Source organism: Staurois parvus, unplaced genomic scaffold (assembly GCF_062004578.1).
Source record: "Staurois parvus isolate SC_StPar_1 unplaced genomic scaffold, SC_StPar_1.0 ptg002582l, whole genome shotgun sequence".
Classification (NCBI taxonomy): Eukaryota; Metazoa; Chordata; class Amphibia; order Anura; family Ranidae; genus Staurois; species Staurois parvus.
Genome location: NW_028320378.1, coordinates 1 through 19,465, shown reverse-complemented (window position 1 = coordinate 19,465; position 19,465 = coordinate 1). Strand labels below are relative to the sequence as shown.

General features: G+C 49.0%; 1 protein-coding gene across 1 annotated transcript; it reads right to left on the bottom strand.

Annotated features, from left to right (window-relative positions):
- Nucleotides 1-573: 573 nt before the first annotated feature.
- On the bottom strand, nucleotides 574-17,593 carry LOC149430618 (G-patch domain and KOW motifs-containing protein-like; the record flags this gene model as incomplete). Its single annotated transcript, XM_089666185.1, has 6 exons — nucleotides 574-643; nucleotides 1,349-1,421; nucleotides 7,422-7,752; nucleotides 12,411-12,543; nucleotides 15,705-15,906; nucleotides 17,487-17,593. Coding segments are annotated over 6 exons (916 nt in total), but the record flags the coding sequence as incomplete, so codon positions are not given.
- Nucleotides 17,594-19,465: the final 1,872 nt, after the last annotated feature.

Here is a 19,465-nt window from a genome sequence, read left to right as displayed (position 1 = left end):
TGCATGGACTCCACGTATGGGCAAACCTCTGGAAGGGTTCAGTACATCTCTATGTCCATATGGTAGTGCATGGACTCCACATATGGGCAAACCTCTGGAAGGGTTCAGTACATCTGTGTCCTTATGGTAGTGCATGGACTCCACATATGGGCAAACCTCTGGAAGGGTTCAGTACATCTGTGTCCATATGGTAGTGCATGGACTCCATATATGGGCAAACTCTGGAAGGGTTCAGTACATCTGTGTCCATATGGTAGTGCATGGACTCCACATATGGGCAAACCTCTGGAAGGGTTCAGTACATCTCTGTGTCCATATGGTAGTGCATGGACTGATACATGGTCCTCAAGGATCTCATAAATAGTATTGGTTTTACTTGCTCAGCAGAAGGTAAGTAGAATGTTTTTAGTACTCACTATAAAATCCTTTCCTCTGCATTCATTGAAGGACAAAGCAAAGATCTTGAACCTCCACTGTGTCCTTCAATGAACGGAAAAGAAAGCTGGTTTGCTCATTTTGAGCTACAAGCAACACAAGAGTAAGAACGCTGCTGCTTCTTGAGCAGGACCTCACCTTCTAGGATCCGTCCGCTTTCTGTCCGACACACACACAATGTAGGGCTCAAGACATCTTCCACCAACATCTGTGTACAGTTGTAAATAATAGAGAAGAAACGACAATGAGCAGAATGGCTAAATACAATACATTATGTGTAAGTAGAACATGACCGTGTCCCCTAGCAATATACTTAAGCTTGTCCCAGAACATTATAAAAAAAAAGAACACATCCACAGCATCCCTTTAGACATGTATACTTCCTGGGTGGTGCAGACTTTAGCTGTGCAATTAGCTGATCAGTTGCCTGATTTATAATCAAGCAACTAATCATCAGATTGCAGAGGTAAAGGCTGCAGAAACCAGGGAGCATACATATCTAAAGGGATGCTGGAGATGTGTTCCTGGTATAGCAAGGGTGCACATCTAAAGGGATATGTTCTGTCATTGAATGCTCAAGGCAGGGTGCAGTGAGCAGCCCTTCCCATCAGCAGAACAATTTAGTGATGAGATCACCACATCTCACAAGAGGTCTTGAAAACAAAATTATTTGATTGAAAAAAATTAAATTGCACGTTGATCAAGAAGAGGGAGGGCAAAAACGGTTCCATACACCCCGTAATCTCCCCTATACACTGTACTGCAGCTGTGCAATACAACCTGCTCTAAGACCCAGCAAGCCTGTGATAGACCCATAAAGGAGCAGCGGAACACCAATGAGGTCATCACTCTGCTCTCTCTGCCGGTCAGGAAGATTCCAGTGTTAGACAGACAACAATAAATCCTTGCTTACCTTGGAATTGTAGTATTTTCCTCCTTTATAGTGTCTGTCAATGAACCGAACTCGCAGGTCCCGATGTAACCAGCTGAGGAAGAAACAAACCATGTGAGGTGATGGAACGGAATTGGGAGATTCGTAAAACAATTTATAGATTTGAATGTAAATACAGCTCTGCTTAGGACCGCCCAAACCTGCAGAATATTTACATATCTCCTCCCCCAAAAATAAATCTTAAAAAATGGACAAAATTATTGGCACCTTCTCACAATTGCAGAAATAATTGCATTCCAAGTCTGTGACGCTCCTGTAATTTGTCATTAAACTCCCCCGTATCCATGACAAGGCACTGACAACATAGAAATCACACCGAAAACCAAGTAAAATGGTGACAAATGGACTCCACCTTTCTGTTGGGTGTCTCTGTGTGCCACATGGAGAAGAGAAAGAGCAGCAAAGAATTGTCTGAGGAGTGGAGAACAAAAATGGTGGAAAAGCATGGACAGCCTCAAGGTTACAAGTCCATCTACAGAGATCTTAATGTTCCTGTGTCCACTGTGCGCAGCATTGTCAAGACGTTTACAGCCCATGGCACTGTAGATATTCTCCCTGGACGTGACGAAAGAGGAAACTTGATCAAAGATTGCAACGAAGGATTGTTGGAATGGTGGCTAAAGAACCTCCATCAACGTCTAGACATATCAAGTTGACCTTCAGGCACAGGGTATAACTGTCAGCTCGCAGTATACATCACCATCTGAATGAAGAGGGACACTATGGTAGGAGGCCCAGGAGGACCCCACTGCTGACACAGAAATATGGGAGGAGACCCAGGAGGACCCCACTGCTGACAGAAATATGGTAGGAGACCCAGGAGAACCCAACTGCTGACACAGAAATATGGTAGAAGATCCAGGAGGACCCCACTGCTGACACAGAAATATGGTAGGAGACCCAGGAGAACCCAACTGCTGACACAAAAATATGGTAGAAGACCCAGGAGAACCCAACTGCTGACACAGAAATATGGTAGAAGATCCAGGAGGACCCAACTGCTGACACAGAAATATGGGAGGAGACCCAGGAGGACCCCACTGCTGACACAGAAATATGGGAGGAGACCCAGGAGGACCCCACTGCTGACACAGAAATATGGTAGAAGATCCAGGAGGACCCCACTGCTGACACAGAAATATGGTAGAAGACCCAGGAGGATCCCACTGCTGACACAGAAATATGGTAGAAGATACAGGAGGACCCCACTGCTGACACAGAAATATGGTAGGAGACCAGGAGGACCCAACTGCTGACACAAAAATATGGTAGGAGACCCAGGAGGACCCAACTGCTGACACAAAAATATGGTAGAAGACCCAGGAGAACCCAACTGCTGACACAGAAATATGGAGTGGGAGGAGACCCAGGAGGACCCCACTGCTGACACAGAAATATGGTAGAAGATCCAGGAGGACCCCACTGCTGACGCAGAAATATGGTAGGAGACCCAGGAGGACCCCACCGCTGACACAGAAATATGGTAGGAGACCCAGGAGGACCCTACCGCAGACACAGAAATATGGTAGAAGACCCAGGAGGACCCCACTGCTGATACAGAAATATGGAAGAAGACCCAGGAGGACCCCACCGCAGACACAGAAATATGGTGAAGATCCAGGAGGACCCCACTGCTGATACAGAAATATGGAAGAAGACCCAGGAGGACCCCACTGCTGACACAGAAATATGGTAGGAGACCCAGGAGGACCCAACTGCTGACACAACAATATGGTGGGAGACCCAGGAGGACCCCACTGCTGACACAGAAATATGGGAGGAGACCCAGGAGGACCCCACTGCTGACACAGAAATATGGTAGGAGATCCAGGAGGACCCCACTACTGACATAGAAATATGGGAGAAGACCCAGGAGGACCCCACTGCTGACACAGAAATATGGTAGGAGATCCAGGAGGACCCCACTACTGACACAGAAATATGGGAGAAGACCCAGGAGGACCCCACCGCTGATACAGAAATATGGTGGGAGACCCAGGAGGACCCCACTGCTGACAGATATATGGGAGTGAGACCAGGAGGACCCCACTGCTGACACAGAAACATCAAAAAACCAGATTGGAGTTTGCCAAAACTTACCTGAGGAATCCAAAATCCTTCTGGGAGAATGTGCTGTGGACAGCTGAAACAAAATGGCAGCTTTTTGGTAAAGTCCATCATTCTACTGTCTTCAGAAAAAGCAAAGAGGCCTTTACAGAAAATAATCCAGTCCCTCCAGTCACACATGGTGGGGGGGGGTCACTGATGGTTTGGGGGTGCTTTGTGGCTTCAAGCATTGGATGTCTTGGCCGTGTGCATGGCATTATGAAATCTGAAGACTACCAAAGAATTCTGGGGTGCAACGTAGGGCCCAGTGTCAGAAAGTTGGGTCTCCATCAGAGGTCATGGGTCTTCCAGCAGGACAATGACCCAAAGCACAAAGTCAAAAAGCCCCCAGAAATGGTGTCAAAGCGCTGGAGAGGACTGAACTGGCCAGCAATGAGTCCAGATCTCCATCCCATAGAGCTCCTGTGGAGAGATCTCAGACCAGCAGTTGGGAAAAGGAACCCTTCCAATCTGAGAGACCCGGAGCAGTTGGTGAGAGAAGAGCGATCCAAAATTCCAGGAGAGAGATGGAAGAACCTCATTGATGGTCACAGGAAGCCATTGATTTCAGTTTTTTTTCAAGGGGTGTGCTACCAAATATTACATGGAGGGTGCCAATAATTTTGTCCATTTGGGGGTTTTGCGTGGAATACGTCAGATTTGGCTTTTTGTTTCTCCACTTTTTTGTGTCCTCCTCAATCCCATAGAGCTCCTGTGGAGAGATCTCAGACCAGCAGTTGGGAAAAGGAACCCTTCCAATCTGAGGGACCTGGAGCAGTTGGTGAGAGAAGAGCGATCCAAAATTCCAGGAGAGAGATGGAAGAAACTCATTGATGGTCACAGGAAGCCATTGGTTTCAGTTTTTTTTCAAGGGGTGTCCTACCAAATATTACGTGGAGGGTGCCAATAATTTTTCCATTTGGGGGTTACAGTACCCTGCCGGCCCCTCCCACCAGCCATGATCTACCTGCATTCCATAGAGAAGCACAGAGACCTGTTGCAATGAAAACAAAAAGATTTAAAAATGTCAATATCATGTTGATGGGAGGGCTGGAGAATAAAAATGATAAGCAGATTACACTTCAGCTGTGATTCATCTTCCACATTCGTTCTTCACAGCCGAACCGATCAATCCGAGGACGAGCTGCTTTTAAGTATCTGCAACGTGTTTCAACACGCAATTAAAATGTCATTAAATCTGTAAAGGAATCTTTTATTGCTTCTAAATCACAGGAGCCGGCAATACAATAATGAGGTCAGACAGTCCAGGAAGAGGACTGCCAGTAAATGACTGGAGGAGGATTGATAAGACCATTGATAATTCCGCTTCCATTATAATCACATAACTCCTATTAGAAAACCCGCCGCACTCCTCCGACGTGCCGGACCAACAGCCATAGGCATCTCATTAGCCGCTTCTGCGCCGGACAGAGTGCAACACCGATCGTCGGACGGGACCTCTGTGCGAGGTCCCAATCATGTTGATCACTGATTGGCCGATCAGTGATCACATGCAGAGTAGTAAGCAAGATGTCACTTCTGACATCATTGCTTACTACGTGTGAAATCTGTGAATGATCACAGAGATCACATGGTACAGGGCCATTCACAACAGCCTTGTACCATGTGACAATCACAGCTCACACAGTAGTTCTCAATGGCTGCAAGAATGCAGCCAGAGAGGAGAAATGACTGCTTTTACAGCCTTTATGGGTGTAAAAGCAATCAGTGTACAAATAAAATCTTCATCACCCCCCACAAGTAGTACAGTGTCACCATGGTGACTCTGTACTGCTAGGGTGACAGTATGTAAAAAAAAACAAAAAACAAAAAAAAACCCATAAATAATAATATAAAAAAATAAAATAAAAATGTAAAACAAAAATGTTTACAAATTATAAATTTTTGGTTATGAATTAATTTGGGTTATTTATTTTTTTACAAAAAAGATAACGGAATAAATGTTGGCCAAGATATATGATGAAATTTTTTTTGCAAAATTTTATAAGAAAAACACTTTTTTTCAAAATTTCTGGACATTTTCATTTACATAGCAAAAAAAATAAAAATCCCAGCGGTGAATAAATACCACCAAAATAAAGCTTTATCTGTCTCAAAAAAATGTTTAAAAATTCATATGGGTGCAGTGTTGCATGACCGCGCAATTGTCATTCAAAGTGTGATAGCGCTGAAAGCTGAAAATTGGCCTGGACTGGAAGGGGATGAAAGTGTCCGGACCGGAAGGGGGGTGAAAGTGTCCGGACCGGAAGGGGGGTGAAAGTGTCCGGACCGGAAGGGGGGTGAAAGTGTCCGGACCGGAAGGGGGGTGAAAGTGTCCGGACCGGAAGGGGGGTAAAAGTGTCCGGACCGGAAGGGGGGTGAAAGTGTCCAGACCGGAAGGGGGGTGAAAGTGTCCGGACTGGAAGTGGGTGAAAGTGTCCGGACTGGAAGTGGGTGAAAGTGTCCGGACCGGAAGGGGGTGAAAGTGTCCGGACCGGAAGGGGGTGAAAGTGTCCGGACCGGAAGGGGGTGAAAGCGTCCGGACTGGAAGTGGATGAAAGTGTCCGAACTGGAAGTGGATGAAAGTGTCCGGACTGGAAGTGGATGAAAGTGTCTGGACTGGAAGGGGGGAAAGCGTCCGGACTGGAAGGGGGGGAAAGTGTCTGGACTGGAAGTGGATGAAAGTGTCCGGACTGGAAGTGGATGAAAGTGTCCGGACTGGAAGTGGATGAAAGCGTCTGGTCTGGAAGGGGGGGAAAGTGTCCGGACTGGAAGGGGGTGAAAGTGTCCGGACTGGAAGTGGATGAAAGTGTCTGGACTGGAAGGGGGGAAAGCGTCCGGACTGGAAGGGGGGAAAGTGTCCGGACTGGAAGGGGGGGAAAGTGTCCGGACTGGAAGGGGGGGAAAGCGTCCGGACTGGAAGTGGATGAAAGCGTCCGGACTGGAAGTGGATGAAAGCGTCCGGACTGGAAGTGGATGAAAGCGTCCGGACTGGAAGTGGATGAAAGCGTCCGGACTGGAAGTGGATGAAAGCGTCCGGACTGGAAGTGGATGAAAGCGTCCGGACTGGAAGTGGATGAAAGTGTCCGGACTGGAAGTGGATGAAAGTGTCCGGACTGGAAGTGGATGAAAGTGTCCGGACTGGAAGTGGATGAAAGTGTCCGGACTGGAAGTGGATGAAAGTGTCCGGACTGGAAGTGGATGAAAGTGTCCGGACTGGAAGTGGATACACACACATAATATAAATACACACATATATGTGATTTTGCAGTTCAGGGTAGAGGGCGGGCAGGTACCGCCATTCGCGGCCTCAGGGTACCGGCCGGTGATTCCCCGAGTATTGCCGACGGGGGAGAGACCTGTGTATAAACAAACACATATCTCTCCCCTGTCAGCTCCTGCACACTGCTTTGTATGGCTCTGCATAGCAGAGCCATACAAAGCAGTGTGCTTACAGTGTAAAACACAGCACACAGTTAACCCTTTGATCACCCCAGATGTTACCCATTCCCTGCCCAATGCCATTAGTACAGTGTCAGTGTTTTTAATTAGCACTTCTACAGATCCTGCATCTTTCTGTGCAGCTGCAGTACTCCCTAGTCCCCACCTCCCCTGGTCTCAGCATTCAGAAGAATCTGGCAGCTGACTCCAGCCCTCCTCTGGTCCTCCTCCAGACCCTGTACTTTCTGCTTCTCAGCTACGCACCCAGCAGCACAAGGTAAGGAGGGCGCACTGTGATGTAAAGGAGGGTGGAGGACTCTGGACATCTGATGGGGGGGGGGGGTTGGACATCTAGGTCGTACAGGTCCTTTGAGGGCAACCATAATGCTGATGCGGCCCGCCATGAAATGGAGTTTGGTCTAGATGTCACCGGAACAATCCAGGGACAGGAAGAGGCTCACAGGCCTCCTCTGCCATGTTGGCTCACCTGGGCTCCTCCTGCTTTGGTTTCTTCTTGTCCTTGTCTCTGTCAGGACTCCTCGGTTGAGGTCTTTTGTCTCTGCTGCTGGAACTCTCCTTCCTGCTCTCCTCCCGCGTTTCGTCCCTTCTACTCTTCTCTCTGTCCAGAGAACGCTCTTTGGGCTTCTCCTCCCGCGTTTCGTCCCTTCTACTCTTCTCTCTGTCCAGAGAACGCTCTTTGGGCTTCTCCTCCCGCGTTTCGTCCCTTCTACTCTTCTCTCTGTCCAGAGAGCGCTCTTTGGGCGTCTCCTCCTTGGCTTCCCTCTCTTCCCTCTTCTTCTCAGCTTTACTTAACCGGCCTGGAATAAAAAAAAAAAAAATGTATAAGAAAGTAAATTTTACTACCACTGCTGGGGGATCAACTGTTATTGGGGAAGGTGTAGTGTTTGGGGGATCTACTGCTGCTGCAGGGTCTTTTGTTGCTAGCTGCTATAGGATCTATTGTTGTTGGAGGTCTATTGTTGCTGGTGGGGATTTGTTCTTGCTGGAGGGTCTATTGATGATAGCTGCTGAGGGATCTAATGTTGGGGGTCTATTGTTGCTGGTGGGGATCTATTGTTTCTGGGGGGTATCTACTGCTGCTGCAGGGTCTTTTTCTGCTAGCTATGGGATCTATTGTTGTTGGAGGTCTTTGTTGCTGGTGGAGATCTATTGTTGCTGGCTGCTGGGGGTATATTTATGATAGCTGCTGAGGGGTCTATTGTTTCTGGGGGGGGGGGTATCTACTGCGGGGTCTTTTGTTGCTAGCTGCTATGGGATCTATTGTTGTTGGAGGTCAATTATTGCTAGTGGAAATCTATTGCTGCTGGAGGGTTTATTGATGATAGCTGCTGGAGATCTACTGTTGGGGGTTCATTGTGGCTGGTGGGAATCTATTGTTGATGGGAAGTTCTGTTGTTCCTGGGCGGGATCTTCTATTGAGGGAGGTTTACTGTTGCTGGCTGCTGGAGGGTCAATTGATAGCTGCTGAAGAATCTAATGTTGGGGGTCTATTGTTGCTGGGAAGTTATATTGTTCCTGGGGGGGAGATCTTCCATTGGGGGAGGTCTATTGTTGCTGGCTGTTGGAGGGTCTATTGATAATAGCTGCTGAGGGATCTAATGTTGAGGTTCTAGTGTTGCTGGTGGTCTATTATTTCTGAGAGGTATCTACTGCTGCTTGGGGGTCTTTTGGTGCTAACTGCTATGGGATCTATTGTTGCTGGGAAGTTATATTGTTCCTGGGGGGGGGATCTTCTATTAGGGGAGGTCTATTATTGATGGCTGCTGGTAAGTCTAATGTTGAAGGTCTATTGTTTCTGGCTGCTATGTGATCAATTGTTGTTGGGGAGGGGTCTATTTTTGCTGGTGGGGATCGAATGTTGCTGGGAAGGGGGTGGGGTGGGGAATCTTCTCTTGGGGAGGTCTATTGTTGCTGGCTGCTGAAGGGCCTATTGAAGACAGCTGCTGGGGGATCTAATGTTGAGGGTCTATTGTTGCTGGTGGGGGGGTCTGTTGTTGCTGGTGGGGCGTCTGTTGTTGCTGGTGGGGCGTCTGTTGTTGCTGGTGGGGCGTCTGTTGTTGCTGGTGGGGCGTCTGTTGTTGCTGGTGGGGCGTCTGTTGTTGCTGGTGGGGCGTCTGTTGTTGCTGGTGGGGCGTCTGTTGTTGCTGGTGGGGCGTCTGTTGTTGCTGGTGGGGCGTCTGTTGTTGCTGGTGGGGCGTCTGTTGTTGCTGGTGGGGCGTCTGTTGTTGCTGGTGGGGCGTCTGTTGTTGCTGGTGGGGCGTCTGTTGTTGCTGGTGGGGCGTCTGTTGTTGCTGGTGGGGCGTCTGTTGTTGCTGGTGGGGCGTCTGTTGTTGCTGGTGGGGCGTCTGTTGTTGCTGGTGGGGCGTCTGTTGTTGCTGGTGGGGCGTCTGTTGTTGCTGGTGGGGCGTCTGTTGTTGCTGGTGGGGCGTCTGTTGTTGCTGGTGGGGCGTCTGTTGTTGCTGGTGGGGCGTCTGTTGTTGCTGGTGGGGCGTCTGTTGTTGCTGGTGGGGCGTCTGTTGTTGCTGGTGGGGCGTCTGTTGTTGCTGGTGGGGCGTCTGTTGTTGCTGGTGGGGCGTCTGTTGTTGCTGGTGGGGCGTCTGTTGTTGCTGGTGGGGCGTCTGTTGTTGCTGGTGGGGCGTCTGTTGTTGCTGGTGGGGGGTCTGTTGTTGCTGGTGGGGGGTCTGTTGTTTGCTGGTGGGGGTCTGTTGTTGCTGGTGGGGGGTCTGTTGTTGCTGGTGGGGGGGTCTGTTGTTGCTGGTGGGGCATCTATTGTTGCTGGTGGGGCATCTATTGTTGCTGGTGGGGCATCTATTGTTGCTGGTGAGGGATCTGTTGTTACTGATGGGGGATCTGTTGTTGCTGCAGGGGATCAATTGTTGCTGCAGGGGATCTATTGTTGCTGCAGGGGATCTATCGTTGCTGCATGGGATCTTTTGTTGCTGCAGTGGATCTATTGTTGCTGCAGGGGATCTATTGTTGCTGCAGGGGATCTATTGTTGCTGCAGGGGATCTATTGTTGCTGCAGGGGATCTATTGTTGCTGCATGTGATCTATTGTTGCTGCAGGGGATCTATTGTTGCTGCGTGGGATCTATTGTTGCTGCTGGGCCATCAACTGTTTCTAATGGATGGTATTTTCTTTTTGGAGACAATCTAATATTGCTGGGGGGTAATCTATTTTTGTTGGGGGGGGGGGGGGGGGGTCTGTTGGGAGGAGAGTACGGGGCAGGGACAGGGTGACTCGGGCGGATGGGCTTCGAATTCAGGCCGGATTCACACATGCGTGTTTTACCGCACAGAATTGATTGGAAATAGATGACATCATATGTGTGATATTACATGTCGACGCGCAATAAAGTGCGGACAGCTACACATGTTTTCATGCATTTCCATTGATTTCAATGAAAAAAAAAAAAAAAACACGCCAAAAACATACATGTGTGAATGCAGCTTGAGTTGAGCCCCGTTCCATGCAAAGGCTCAATTGTCCTGCGATTTCATGCGATTCAGACTCGGCACCCAAGCGTGTGCATGACGTTGTATATTTACAGCACGCACCAAGATTTTCAATGATAAAATATTCCTCCCACGTGGTTGTCACATGACCGCGGGTGCAGCCGCATTTACTCAGCTTTGTTATCAGCACGGCCATTTACAGCTCTGCTTATCTCTGTGGATTGCAGTCTATTAACAGAGATCAACACGCTACCCGGGTCATTGAAGTAATTGACTGCGCTGCCTGACACACAAGCAGCCACTAGGGGCAGCACCTACACGCAGGGCACCACTAGGGGCAGCACCCACACGCAGGCAGCCACTAGGGGCAGCACCTACACGCATGCAGCCATTAGGGGCATCACCTACACGCAGAGCACCACTAGGGGCAGCACCTACACGCATGCAGCCATTAGGGGCATCACCTACACGCAGGGAGCCACTAGGGGCAGCACCAACACGCAGGCAGCCACTAGGGGCAGCACCTACACGCAGGGCACCACTAGGGGCACCAACACGCAGGCAGCCACTAGGGGCAGCACCTACACGCAGGCAGCCACTAGGGGCAGCACCTACACGCAGGGCACCACTAGGGGCACCAACACGCAGGGCAGCCACTAGGGGCAGCACCTACACGCAGGCAGCCACTAGGGGCAGCACCTACACGCAGGGAGCCACTAGGGGCAGCACCAACACGCAGGCAGCCACTAGGGGCAGCACCTACACGCAGGGCACCACTAGGGGCACCAACACGCAGGCAGCCACTAGGGGCAGCACCTACACGCAGGGCACCACTAGGGGCACCAACACGCAGGCAGCCACTAGGGGCAGCACCTACACGCAGGCAGCCACTAGGGGCAGCACCTACACACAGGGCACCACTAGGGGCAGCACCTACACGCAGGCAGCCATTAGGGGCAGCACCTACACACAGGGCACCACTAAGTGCAGCACCTACACACAGGCACCCATTAGGGGCATCAGCTACACGCAGGGCACCACTAGGGGCAGCACCTACACGCAGGGCACCACTAGGGGCATCACCTACACGCAGGGCACCACTAGGGGCATCACCTACACGCAGGGCACCACTAGGGGCATCACCTACACGCAGGGCACCACTAGGGGCAGCCTCATCAGCGCAGCCTATGATCAACGCACAAAATTTTATAATAGATACAAAGAAAAACATTTTTTTTTTTTGAAAATTAAAAATCAACCTTTTTTCGTTTGTTTACCAAAAAATAAAACACCCCAGTGGTGACTAAATACCACGAAAAGAAAGCACTATTTGTGTGAAAAAAAATGATAAAAATTCCATATGGACAGTGTTGCATGACCGCGCAATTGTCAAAGTGCGACAGCGCAGAAAGCTGAAAATTGCCTTGGGCAGGAAGGGGGGGGGGGGGGGGGTGGTTGAGTGCCAGGTAGGCAAGTGGTTAATTAATTTTGGAGCCAAAAAAATGCAGTTTTTTTTTATGTGCGCACAAAAAAATTAGTTAAGAAAACAGCTCCCAGATCACGCGATGTGTCTGTAGAAATAACCGCCATCCCTCCGGCGCACATCGCCCTGCGGCGGCGGTAATTGCTCGTATTGGTTGTCCAGCGTTAATCAGTAACCCGTCTGTAAACACGTTTCTAGGTGACCTAATAATCAGCGCGGCGCCCGGCTCTGCGGGATGGGGAGTCATAAATGACTGGCGTGGTTTAGCACATTGCTATCTTATCTGGACCCGGACACGGAGGGAGGAAGGGAACGCCGCCGCCATGATGGTCACGTGGGCTATGAAAGGCGACAACGCCCATCGTACGTCTGATAACTCGTGTGATCCGATGTCATTAAATGAAGCGTGCATCATCTGTGTAATAATACAGCCGGGGACACACGTGTGGCGTGAGCGCGGTCCTGCCACGCCCAGTCTATCGGCGTGCTCCGGCAACCAGCGAGAGTTTTGACTCACTCAGATCTTTGGCGTATTTGGTGTATTCCGCGCTGCTGACCAACTTTAACGCAAACTGGGACACGTTCACCACTTTTCCACCAATCGCCAGCTTTATCATCGCTCGGCAATTGTCCGCGTCAATGCCCTCTACCTGGAGAAGAGAGAGGAGAAAGAAAACAATGTATCAATGTAAAACCATTACTGCGTGCATTTTTTTCACAAAGCATAGCGCGATTCGCGCATGTGCAGTAGGAAACTGGCTACAAAGCCTCAAAGCTTCAGAGCCCGTTTCCCTTAGTTAGGATGGCGGCGCCAGCATCCACCAACTGACTGAAGAATGGGCTAAGGGTGAGGACAGCGCTGGATCCATGGAAAGGTAAATGCCCCCCCCCCTACTTCCCCCCGCAACCCTCTGGGACATTCCACAGGTCCCAGAGGACTGCAGTCCGTTCACTAAGCATAGCATGATTCATGCGTGTGCAGTAGGAGACTGGCCGTGAAGCCTCAAAGCTTCACAGCCGGTTTGCCTTAGTCAAGATGGCGGCGCCAACATCCACCAACCGACTGAAGAATGGGCTTGGGATGAGGAAAGCACTGGATCCCTGGAAAGGTAAGTGCCCCCCCTACTTCCCCCCTGCAACCCTCTGGGACACTTCACAGGTCCCACAGGACCTCAGCCCATTTCACAAAGCACAGCGCAATTCGCGCATGCGCAGTAGGAAACCGGCTGCAAAGCGACAAGGCTTCACAGTCGTTTTCCCTTAGTCAAGATGGCGACGCTAGCATCCACCAACTGACTGAAGAATGGGCTCAGGGTGAGGACAGCGCTGGATCCATGGAGAGGTAAGTGCCCCCCATACTTCCCCCCGCAACCCTCTGGGAGATTTCATAGGTCCCAGGAGGACCTCAGCTCATTCACAAAGCAAAGCGATTCGCGCATGCACAGTAGCAATCCGGCTGTGAAGCGGCAAAGCTTCACAGCCGGTTTCCCGTAGTCAAGATGGCGGCGCCAGCACCCAACAACCAACTGAAAAATCGGCCTGAGGTGAGGGACAGCGCTGGATCCCTGGACAGGTAAGCGCCCCCCCCCCCCTTTCCCCCCTACTTTCCCCCGTAACCCTCTGGGACTTTTCATAGGTCCCAAAGTACTGTGGCCCGTTCACAAAGCACAGCACGATACACACATGAGCAGTAGGAAACCGGCTGTGAAGCAGCAAGGCTTCACAGCCGGTTTCCCTTAGTCAAGATGGCAGTGCCAGCACCCGACAACCATTTGAAAAATCAGCTCAGGGTGAGGACAGCGCTGGATCCCTGGACAGGTAAGTGCCCCCTCCCCCACACTTTCCCCCCGCAACCGTCTGGAAGATTTCATAGGTCCCAGAGGACCTCAGCCCATTCACAAAGCACAGCACAATTTGCGCATATGCAGTAGCAATCCAGCTGTGAAGCGGCAAAGCTTCACAGCCGGTTTCCCTTAGTCAAGATGGTGGCGCCAGCACCCAACAACCAACTCGGGGTGAGGGACAACGCTGGATCTCTGGACAGGTGAGCGCCCCCCCTTCCCCCATACTTTCCCCTGCAACCCTCTGGGACTTTTCATAGGTCCCAGAGGACTGCGGCCCATTCACAAAGCACAGCGCGATTCGCGCATGCGCAGTAGGAAACCGGCTGTGAAGCGGCAAGGTTGGATTTCTGGTTCCATAGATTTCAATGTAAATGCAGCAGAAATGCATCAAAAACACAGTGCTTGTATTTCTGATGCGTTTCTGCTGGTTTCTCCTGCAAGACAACAGACACCTCCCATAAATAAATAATATATAGTTGCGAGCGCACTAAAAGCTGCTAAGCACTCAGGTAACCGATAAAACATCAAAACAGACAAATTATATTATAGTGCAGCGCTAAAATATATAGACAAAAATGACCAAAAAAATGCAATCACTGTATAAAATAGTTCGTATGATGGCTGGTGTCATAAAACGTGAATCCTGTAATTCAACTGGAAGTTGGTGCTTGTGCAGTCAAAAATGATAAGAATGCGCACTCACCAGCAGCGCATAATAAAATGCGCATTTGTATGTAAATATCCTGATGTCACCGAAGGTCATCAAGGTCTGGTCAGGAATGGAGTAGAATCCCTCACTGAGTATGCCTGGATCTTGTAGCCTCTGGTGTGTGATGGAAAGGTAACCGGGGTCCCTTAAGGGATGGACAGGTCCGCTCACCAGGTATATGGAAATCCTGACTGCGAGTCCTGCGAATCTGTAAAGTAATCCTCCGTCCTGGCGAAAAGATGGCCGCCGGAGCTCTACGTTGCTGTGGCAGCGTGACGTCACGGCGTTATTCACTCCTTTTTACGCGTTTCGTGCAACACACGTCGTCTGGGTGGATTGTCAATAACGGCAAACCGTGCGCCCATTGGTTTATATAGGCAATGGCGCATGCGTGTTCGGCAAAGGCCATTTCCTGGAGACAAATCACACTGCGCACGCGCATTTATACGTGCAGCTTTTTTCCAGGGACCATGAGGAATATAATGGCGCATAAGCCTTCGGCAAGCACCATTTTCTATGTGCAGTATAAAGCGGGCATGTGCATTGAAGCGTGCGCCATTTTGTTGTAGATCAAAACTAAATTATTAGTTCAAATATATAAAACAATAAAAAAATATACAGTCAGGTCCATAAATATTGTGACATGGACACAATTCTAACATTTTTGTCTCTATACACCACCACAATGGATTTGAAATGAAAGGAACAAGATGTGCTTTAACTGCAGACTGTCAGCTTTAATTTGAGGGTATTTACATCCAAATCAGGTGAACGGTGTAGGAATTACAACAGTTTGCATATGTGTGTCCCACTTGTTAAGGGACCAAGAGGGGTGGGGGTGTGCCCTGAGGAAGCTGGTGGGGTTTTAGGAGGGGATCCTGTGATTTGTGATGCTTTTACTATAATAAAGAATTTTGAGGAGGAGGAAACTTTCTTGGGTGTTTGATTGGGTTATTTTTTCTTTGTGGCACGAGTTCCTCCACACCAAACTGGTCAAACCACGTCTTTATGGAGCTGGCTTTGTACACAGGGGCACAGTCATACTGGAACAGAAAAGGGTCTTCACCAAATTGTTACCACAAGGTAGGGAAGGCACAATTGTCTACATTGTATGATGTGGAATTAATAGTACCCTTCATTGGAGACACCTGACCTCAGTCATATGGATGGAGTTGGGGGGGGGTTCACATACTTATGGTCATATAATTCATCAACATTGACCTTCAATACTCCCTTGTGACAGATCAGATCACTCTACCTTGCCGTAGAGGTCCTTGTGGGTTCCATTCTGTATTAGCACTGCACTTCCAGGGCCCAAGCCTTTGGATTCTTCTTCAGCCTGCTCGCCAGGCTTCAAGGGCTTACGGGGTTTCTGGGGCTCCAGATCCTGTACAGCAGAGCGGTCAGCGCCTAATCCCAGACCCTTGGGGCGCAACTTCTGTTCCAGTGGCTTAATGTCTCTAAGAAATAAACACATTAAAAGGGAACGTCTTTTCAATGTTCTGTTTATTAAATGTTAAAGTGAAATGTGTGTTTATTATATAAAATCCTAAATGCAGTTTGTTCTGTGAACCTGGGGGGGGGGGGGTCATACATGCTTATTACATCTGCAGGCTATGCTTCCTGCTCTTTCAGATGTCTTCTGGCCAGACTGTCCCCAAAGCAGAGAGCTGCACTGACATTTTGACATTTTTTAGTTCAGCATTGTACTGTGATGATACACCCCAGGGGGCTGCTTTATAACCCCAGACCCCCTTCCCCGGGCTCACAGGAAGTGGGCTGAACACCAATAGGCATTCAACCCAGAGGGCACCAGCCCTGGACCTTGAAGTTGTGAATCTTCAGGAGGACAATACCAGAGAGATGGGGAGTTTTGTAGCCAGACCAGCTTATTTTTTTTTAAAGACGCCACCTTCTGGACCTATATTTATTGTGCAACAAAGGGCAAGGACTGCTCAGCATCAATGTATTACTTTTTTACGTTTTCGTGTTCAGATACACTTGCCTACCGGGCACTTATACCCCCTTCCTGCCCAGGCCAATTTTCAGCTTTCAGCGCTGTCACACTTTGAATGACAATTGCTCGGTCATGCAACACTGTACCCATATGAAATTTTTAGAATTTTTTTTGAGACAGAGCTTTCCTTTGGTGGTATTTAATCACCTCTGGGGGTTTTATTTTTTGCTAAACAAACCAAAAAAAAACTGAAAATTTTGGGGAAAAAAAAGTTTTTTCTTATAAAATTTTAATAAGTGATTTTTCTCCTTCACTGATGTGTGCTAATGAGGCTGCAGTGATGGGCATGGATAGGCTGCACTGATGGGCATTGTCAGGCATAATTGATGGGCACTGAAAGGCAGTACTCATATATGGCACTGATAGGAGGCACTGACTGGCACTGTGAGGTGGCACTGAGAGGCAGCACTGATAGGTGACACTGAAAGGCAGCTCAGATGGGCACTGATATGTGGCATTGATGTGCACTGGTAGGCATTGACATGTGGTATTAATGTTGCACTGATGGGTACTGATATGTGGCATTGATGAGCACTGACAGCTGGCATTGATGGGCACTGACAGCTGGCATTGATGGGCACTGACAGCTGGCACTGCTGGGCTACACTGATCATCAGTGCCCTGATGATCAGTGTACATGTCCCCTCTGAGGAATGCCGATTACCGGCTCTCCTCTCCTCTGTCAGCATGACAGATCGCCAGAAAAGAAATGCCGATAACCGACATTTAACCGTTTACATGTGATCAGCTGTGATTGGACACAGCTGATCACATGACCGAGGTGACGTCTTCGGCTCTTTCCGTTGATCGGTGATCTGCTGTGTCCGAGGGACACTGCGCACCATCGATCGCCATGCTGCGCGCCCCCCGGAGCCACACACACGTGGTTAGAGTGGGAGGACGTCATATGAAGTTCTCCCACAATGAGAGAACCGCCTTGCGCCCGTCATTTCCTTCTTTGGCGGGCGGGATGCGGTTAATAAAGGTTACACTGCTCGTGTAATAGCCACCTAATAAACTCACTGTTTAAACGTCTTTCCAATGCCTTCTCCCTCTTTCCAGCCCATTCCTCGAAGCATGGCCATCCCATAATGTTCAACAGGAACCACTTCATAGTCCGCAGCCTCGGCCTGGAAAATGAATTAACAGTTAGGAGGCGGCATTCTAGAAGAGGAGAGAGGGGGAAAGAGAAGAACAGAGAAGACAGTAAGAGAGAAAAGTAAATAGAAAAGAGAAGAGAGAGAAGAACAAGAGAGAGAGAGAGAGAGAGAGAGAGAGAGAGAGAGAGAGAGAGAGAGAGAGAGAGAGAGAGAGAGAGAGAGAGAGAGAGAGAGAGAAAAGAGAGAGAAAGAACGAATAAAAGAAAAGAAACGAGAGAAGAAAAGAGAGGGAAGGGGAGAGACAAAGGAAGAAAAGTGAGGAACGAAAGAAGAGAGTGGGGGAGGGGGAGAAGAGGGGGGAAAGAGAAAGAGGGAGGGGGGAAAGAGAAAGAGGGAGGGGGGAAAGAGAAAGAGGGAGGGGGGAAAGAGAAAGAGGGAGGGGGGAAAGAGAAAGATGGAGGGGGGAAAGAGAGAGGGAGGAAAGAGAAAGAGGGAGGGGGGAAAGAGAAAGAGGGAGGAAAGAGGGAGGGGGGAAAGAGAAGAGAAAGAAGAAAAAGAGAAGAGAGGAACGAGAGAGGGAGAATAGAGAAAGCAAAAGAATAATAGAAAAAGAGAGAAAGAATGAACGAGAAAAAAAAAGAGAGAGAGAAGAAAATAGAGGGAAGGGGAGAGAGAGAGGAATAGAAGTGAGGAACGAAAGAAGAGAAGAGTAGAGAGAAGGGGGGGGGGGGGGGGGGAGGAAGAGAAGAGAAGAGGGAGGAAAGAGAAGAGAGAAACAAGAGAGAAAAGAGGGAAAGAAAGACAATAAAATAAAAAGAGAGAGAACGAACGAACGAGTGAAAGAAAAAACAAACAAGAGAAGAAAAGAGAGGGAAGAAGGGGAGAGAGAGGAATAGAAGCGAGGAACGAAAGAAGAAGAGGGTAGAGAGAAAGAGAAGAGGGAGGAAAGAGAGAGAGGGAGAGGGGAAAGAGGAGAGAAGAGAGTGAGAGAGAAAAGTAAATAGTGAAGAGAGAGAGGAACAAGAGAGAGAGAGAAGAGAGAAATAAAAGAGATAATAAAAATAAAAAGAGAGAAAGAATGAACGAAAGAAAAAAAACGAGAGAAGAAAAGAGAGGGAAGGGGAGAGAGAGAGGAAAAGAAGTGAGGAACGAAAGAAGAAGAGAGTAGAGAGAAGGGGGGGGAGAGAGGAAGAGAAGAGGGAGGAAAGAGAGAGGGAGAGGGAAAGAGGAGAGAAGAGAAAGGAGTGAGATAAAGAAGAGGAACGAGAGAGAGAAGAGAGAAAGAAAGATAAAAGAAAACGAGAGAAAAAGAACGAACGAAAGAAAAAAAAAAAGACAGAAGGGGGAGAGAGAGAGGAAGAAGAGAAGAGGGAGGAAAGAGAAAGAGGGAGGGGGAAAGAGGAGAGAAGAGAAAGGAGAGAAAGAGAAGAGGAACAAGAGAGAGAAAAGAGAAAGAACAAACGAAAGAAAAAAAAAAAACAGAAGAAAAGAGAGGGAAGGGGAGAGAGAGAGGAATAGAAGTGAGGAACGAAAGAAGACAGTAGAGAGAAGAGGGGGGGGGGGGGGAGAAAAGAAGAGGGAGAAAGAGAAAGAGGGAGAGGGGAAAGAGGAGAAAGGACAGAGAGAAGAGAGGAATGAGAGAGAGAAGAGTGAAAGAAAGAGAGAATAGAAGAAAAAGAGGAAAGAAAGAAAAAACGAGAGAAGAAAGAGAGGGAAGGGGGGAGAGAGAGAGAGAGGAATAGAAGTGAGGAACAAAAGAAGAGAAGAGTGGAAAGAAGGGGGGGGGGGGAAGGAAGAGAAGAAAGAGAAAGAGGAAGGGGGGAAAGAGGAGAGAAGAGAAAGGAGAAGGAGAGGAGAGAGAGAAAAAGAGAGAGAGAGAGAGAGAGAGAGAGAGAGAGAGAG